The sequence below is a fragment of the Electrona antarctica genome, assembly GCF_951216825.1.
Source record: "Electrona antarctica genome assembly, chromosome: 23".
Taxonomy (NCBI): domain Eukaryota; kingdom Metazoa; phylum Chordata; class Actinopteri; order Myctophiformes; family Myctophidae; genus Electrona; species Electrona antarctica.
Genome location: NC_136804.1, coordinates 39,027,770 through 39,034,481, shown reverse-complemented (window position 1 = coordinate 39,034,481; position 6,712 = coordinate 39,027,770). Strand labels below are relative to the sequence as shown.

The following is a 6,712-nucleotide window of genomic DNA, read 5'->3' as shown; positions in this document are numbered from 1 at the left end:
TGGCTGACCGACAGGCAGACAGACGTACCTGCCGTGACTCTGTTGTGAGACTGAGCTGTGATTGGTGGAGAGGAGGGGGGTGGGCGTGTCTGCTGGGCGGGGCTCCGCGGGGCAGTAAAAATAGGAATTGGTTACCTTTTGGATCGGCGGCAGCCTCTTGGACTCCCTGTGGACCGCGTCCAGAGTCCTCAATGTGCATCTGGACGATGTCTGGAGGGGGAGAGAGAAGTCACGGGTCCATTTGGTTTCATCTTACGCTCATGCTTATGTCAAGGACCCCCAAAATGACACTCATTAGCCCGCGGCAGTGTTGTTTTTGGCAGCAAATTTTGATTTTAGTTTTAGTCATAGTCTTTTGAATAGTTTTCATTTAGTTTTAGTCACATTTTAGTCACCTGGAATGTGTTAGTGTTAGTCTAGTTTTAGTCGACTAAATGTCATGAGATTTTAGTCGACTAAATCTACAGTTGATTTAGTCGACTAAAATGTATCTTGGTGGGCATTGATCCCGTCGTAAGGACTGTTTTTACACTTGCTGAAAATAGCCGATCTACAAGCTCACAACGCGTCGCAGGGCGACGCGTTGTGAGCTTGTAGATCTGCTATTTTCAGCATGTAATCAAGTGGTAAAATGACTTATATTGGATCTCTTGTCCACTAGTCCCTTCCTAACATTTTAGTCTAGTTTTTATTTGTTGACGAAATTGTCAGTATATTTAGTCTTAGTTTTAGTCATCATAGCACAGTTTTCATTTAGTTTCCATTTAGTTTTCTTCAGTGGAAAAAGGTAGTCGACGGACATTTTTCGTCTTAGTTTTAGTCGACGAAAACAACACTGGCCCGCGGACCCCCATTTGAAAATATATACCAAGGACCCCCATAAGATAAGATTTTCCCAGTTCTAGCAGTGATTCTCAGCCATTTTCATGTCAAGGACCCCCAGTTTGACATGCATTCGTCTACGGACCCCCCATTTAATGGCATTTCTATCGCTGGGACCCCCAATTTATATTGTAAAACCAAAGTTAATGCAACCATTTGTACACTCTCATAGTTAGACCCATAAGGGTTCATTTGGCTCCTAATTATCATTTAGCTGGGGACCCCCTGGAACTCCCTCAAGGACCCCCGGGGGTCCCGGGACCCCACTTTGGGAACCACTGGTCTAAACACCTGGTATCAGTCTAGTTACTAGACTGATACCAGGTATATATATAGACTCTAGTATATACACACCTGGTATCATGGTGTGCAGAGCCTTGAGGTCCATTACCTGGTATGATGGTGTGCAGAGCTTTGAGGTCCATACCTGGTATCATGGTGTGCAGAGCTTTGAGGTCCATACCTGGTATCATGGTGGTGTGCAGAGCTTTGAGGTCCATTACCTGGTATCATGGTGTGCAGAGCTTTGAGGTCCATTACCTGGTATCATGGTGTGCAGAGCTTTGAGGTCCATTACCTGGTATCATGGTGTGCAGAGCCTTGAGGTCCATTACCTGGTATCATGGCGTGCAGAGCTTTGAGGTCCATTACCTGGTATCATGGTGTGCAGAGCTTTGAGGTCCATTACCTGGTATCATGGTGTGCAGAGCTTTGAGGTCCATACCTGGTATCATGTGTGCAGAGCTTTGAGGTCCATACCCGGTATCATGGTGTGCAGAGCTTTGAGGTCCATTACCTGGTATCATGGTGTGCAGAGCCTTGAGGTCCATTACCCGGTATCATGGTGTGCAGAGCTTTGAGGTCCATTACCTGGTATCATGGTGTGCAGAGCCTTGAGGTCCATTACCTGGTATCATGGTGCGCAGAGCCTTGAGGTCCATTACCTGGTATCATGGTGTGCAGAGCTTTGAGGTCCATACCTGGTATCATGGTGTGCAGAGCTTTGAGGTCCATTACCTGGTATCATGGTGTGCAGAGCTTTGAGGTCCATTACCTGGTATCATGGTGTGCAGAGCTTTGAGGTCCATTACCTGGTATCATGGTGTGCAGAGCTTTGAGGTCCATACCTGGTATCATGTGTGCAGAGCTTTGAGGTCCATACCCGGTATCATGGTGTGCAGAGCTTTGAGGTCCATTACCTGGTATCATGGTGTGCAGAGCCTTGAGGTCCATTACCCGGTATCATGGTGTGCAGAGCTTTGAGGTCCATTACCTGGTATCATGGTGTGCAGAGCCTTGAGGTCCATTACCTGGTATCATGGTGCGCAGAGCCTTGAGGTCCATTACCTGGTATCATGGTGTGCAGAGCTTTGAGGTCCATACCTGGTATCATGGTGTGCAGAGCTTTGAGGTCCATTACCTGGTATCATGGTGTGCAGAGCTTTGAGGTCCATTACCTGGTATCATGGTGTGCAGAGCCTTGAGGTCCATTACCTGGTATCATGGTGTGCAGAGCTTTGAGGTCCATTACCTGGTATCATGGTGTGCAGAGCTTTGAGGTCTATTACCTGGTATCATGGTGTGCAGAGCCTTGAGGTGTTCGTTGGTGACTCCGCTCTCGTTGCACACCTTGTCCACGAAGCGGTTGATGAAACGCACCACGGAGTTCGCCACGTCCGAACTCTCGGCGTCCTCGAAGCCGCTCTCCGTGTCGTAGCTCTCCGCCATGCTGCCGGCGATGCTGGACAAAACAAACACATCGTATCAGTCAGTACAGTAACAACAAACACATCGTATCAGTCAGTACAGTAACAACAAACACATCGTATCAGTCAGTACAGTAACAACAAACACATCGTATCAGTCAGTACAGTAACAACAAACACATCGTATCAGTCAGTACAGTAACAACAAACACATCGTATCAGTCAGTACAGTAACAACAAACACATCGTATCAGTCAGTACAGTAACAACAAACACATCGTATCAGTCAGTACAGTAACAACAAACACATCGTATCAGTCAGTACAGTAACAACAAACACATCGTATCAGTCAGTACAGTAATAACAAACACATCGTATCAGTCAGTACAGTAACAACAAACACATCGTATCAGTCAGTACAGTAACAACAAACACATCGTATCAGTCAGTACAGTAACAACAAACACATCGTATCAGTCAGTACAGTAACAACAAACGCATCGTATCAGTCAGTACAGTAACAACAAACGCATCGTATCAGTCAGTACAGTAACAACAAACACATCGTATCAGTCAGTACAGTAACAACAAACACATCGTATCAGTCAGTACAGTAACAACAAACACATCGTATCAGTCAGTACAGTAACAACAAACACATCGTATCAGTCAGTACAGTAACAACAAACACATCGTATCAGTCAGTACAGTAACAATCACATCTAAGCCAAACAAAACTAAGCCCAACTAAATATACTGACAATAGAGCGTCGCAGTCCCGCCCCCTACCATGGACCAGGAAATTATTCTCCGTTAATTTTCCTCATAGACATTTCAGAAAGTATTTATTTAAAGATGTTTGCGCCACGGACAAAGCCAACTCGAGTCGTGACAAATCATGACAACAAACACAATTTTTTGGGCCGAACAAATAATTAGAAAGAAGAAAAAAATTACAACAGTTACACTTTTTTTGTTGTTTTTCTTCTTTGTAATTATTTGTTTGGTCCAAAATATTGTTTGTGTTGTCATGAGTTGTCACGACTCGAGTTGGCTTTGTCCGCGGTGTAACCGTCTTTAAATAAATACTTTTTGAAATGTCTATGGGAAAAATGCATTGGGATTAATTTCCTGGTCCATGGTAGGGGGCGGGACTGCGACGCTCTATTGTCAACAAATAAAAACTAGACTAAAATGTTAGGAAGGGACTAGTGGACAAGAGATCCAGTATTAGTAATTTTACACTTAGTTGCATGTTGAAAATAGCTACAAGCTCACCAGTAATAATAATAATGTACATTTATAAGAGCGCTTTTCTTTGTACTCAAAGTCGCCTTACGAGACACTCATTTAGTGCTAAAAACAAACATTAAAGTCCCTAGACTTGGGCGGCAAAATAATTTACGTCATGAAGTCATCTAAACAAACATTGTAATAATTTACGTCATAAAGTCATCTAAACAAACATTGTAATAATTTACGTCATAAAGTCATCCAAACAAACATTGTAATAATTTACGTCATAAAGTCATGTAAACAAACATTGTAATAATTTACGTCATAAAGTCATGTAAAAAAACATTGTAATAATTTAAGTCATAAAGTCATCTAAACAAACATTGTAATAATTTACGTCATAAAGTCATCTAAACAAACATTGTAATAATTTACGTCATAAAGTCATCTAAACAAACATTGTAATAATTTACGTCATAAAGTCATCTAAACAAACATTGTAATAATTTACGTCATAAAGTCATCTAAACAAACATTGTAATAATTTAAGTCATAAAGTCATCTAAACAAACATTGTAATAATTTAAGTCATAAAGTCATCTAAACAAACATTGTAATATCCTCAAAATCCCCAGACTTGGCTGGAAAACGATGTAGGTCATAAGGGCTCTACACAAACTGATCTTCAAACAGTCACTTCATTAGCCCAGTTTGACCTGAGATCAGATTCTAAAAATGTCTTCTACATCCTGACAGTTTTCTGAAAAAGCTATGTTTCTATGTCAGTCGTTCTTCGATTTTTCAAAAATAGCAGACCTACAAGCAGACCTACGAGCTTGTAGATCTGTTATTTTTCAATAGCATAATGCTAACACCAAAAGAGACAATAAAATGAAAAGGAAAAAAGAGGCCAGGTTATTCAGAGACGGACATGGTGCTGTACGTACAGTGGAATGAATAGCTAAAAAGAATCCCTTCATTCCAATGGGGAGATTCACAGGGCGTGGCTACTGGAGCCCACAATAATAACAAATGTAGCTGCAAGCAGCTATAGACGGGGTCCAACAAGGAAAAAAACTACACCCAATTTACAATGTAGGCATTTAGCAGACGCTCTTAATCCAGAGCGATTTACAGTAAGCAGGAACAAAAGACATGGCGATACATCAAATACATAAGAATCATACGTATGCTAAGAACCTAACAGTGGAATATCTATATAATGAACTATGCATATATATACTATAGAGTCTGAGGACGACCTAGTGTTTTGGGTCGTTTGGGGCATTTGGTCGGGGAGGGAGAAGAAGAGGAACTGTCCCGTTTAGAAGCATTTGCGGTGGACGATGGAGGGGCCGGACTCGTCGTATTCCTGCTTGTTGATCCACATCTGCTGGAAGGTGGACAGGGAGGCCAGGATGGAGCCTCCGATCCAGACGGAGTACTTACGCTCCGGCTGCGCCGTGATCTTGATCTTCATGGTGGACGGCGCCAGGGCCGAGATCTCCTTCTGCATCCTGTCGGCCAGGCCCGGGTACATGGTGGAGCCTCCGGACAGCACCGTGTTGGTGTACAGGTCCTTACGGATGTCCATGTCACACTTCATGATGCTGCTGTAGGTGGTCTCGTGGATGCCGCACGACTCCATGCCCAGGACGCGAGGCTGGAAGAGGGCCTCAGGGCAGCGGAACCTCTCGCTGCCCAAGGTGATGAGCTGTCCGTCGGGCAGCTCGTACCTCTTCTCCAGGGAGGACGAGGAGACGGCGGCGGCCATCTCCTGCTCGAAGTCCAGGGCCACGTAGCACAGCCTCTCCTTGACGTCGCGCACAATCTCCCTCTCAGCCGTGGTGGTGAAGCAGTAGCCGCGCTCCGTCAGGAGCTTGGTGAGGTGGTCGGTGAGGTCGCGGCCGGCCAGGTCCAGACGCAGGATGGCGTGGGGCAGGGCGTAGCCCTCGTAGATGGGCACGGTGTGGGTCACGCCGTCCCCGGAGTCCATGACGATGCCCGTGGTCCGCCCCGAGCTGTACAGGGACAGCACGGCCTGGATGGCCACGTACATGTCGGGGACGTTGAAGGTCTCGAACATGATCTGGGCCATCTTCTCCCGGTTGGCCTTGGGGTTCAGGGGGGCCTCGGTGAGCAGGACGGGGTGCTCCTCGGGGGCCACCCTCAGCTCGTTGTAGAAGGTGTGGTGCCAGATCTTCTCCATGTCGTCCCAGTTGGTGACGACGCCGTGCTCGATGGGGTACTTCAGCGTCAGGATGCCCCTCTTGCTCTGGGCCTCGTCGCCCACGTAGCTGTCCTTCTGGCACATGCCCACCATCACCCCCTGGTGGCGGGGGCGGCCCACGAGCGACGGGAAGACGGCGCGGGGGGAGTCGTCCCCCGCGAAGCCGGCCTTGCAGATGCCGGTTCCGTTGTCGAACACCAGGGCGGCGATCTCCTCCTCCATGGCTCTTCCCTACCTAGTCCCGCTGTTCTTTACTTTAAACGTTTTAATCTAGTTTCTTCCTAATAAAGTAGCTTGTAAAGCGACTTAGTAAGCGAGTACTAAGAAGATTTCTATATAATGCATGTATAAATATTGTATTATTATGGCTGTCCTTCTGACAGGGACTTCGTCTCTCTACGGAACCTTTCGGTTTCTACCTCTCGTCCCTTTTATGTTATTCGCTGTGATGTCGACGTGACGTAGAGGTCCATAGTTGGGCCTAGCTCTGGTCCATAGCTCTAATGCGTTGCATTTAGAGCTATGTTACTCTCAACTTCCGGAACTCGCATGAATGCAGACCAGCCTCTCGTCTTTAGCGTAAATAAAAATAACGTTTTTGCTGCTCACCAAAACAAAGGCGGGTTGTGTCATTAGAAAGCCTACTTTCCTTAGAGG

General features: G+C 45.8%; 2 protein-coding genes across 2 annotated transcripts in view; both read right to left on the bottom strand.

Annotated features, from left to right (window-relative positions):
- The window catches only part of sbf1 (SET binding factor 1), a 129,577-nt gene that overhangs the window by 41,438 nt on the left and 81,427 nt on the right, over positions 1 to 6,712 (bottom strand). Inside the window, 3 exon segments of the mRNA XM_079494800.1 lie at positions 136 to 186; positions 188 to 210; positions 2,451 to 2,623. Of these exon segments, the coding sequence (XP_079350926.1) occupies positions 136 to 186; positions 188 to 210; positions 2,451 to 2,623 (247 nt within the window).
- On the bottom strand, positions 5,150 to 6,277 carry LOC306916673 (actin, cytoplasmic 2-like; the record flags this gene model as incomplete). The annotated part of the gene is made up of 1 exon (XM_079494661.1): positions 5,150 to 6,277. The coding sequence occupies one exon, from the start codon at positions 6,275 to 6,277 to the stop codon at positions 5,150 to 5,152; it is 1,128 nt and encodes a 375-aa protein (XP_079350787.1).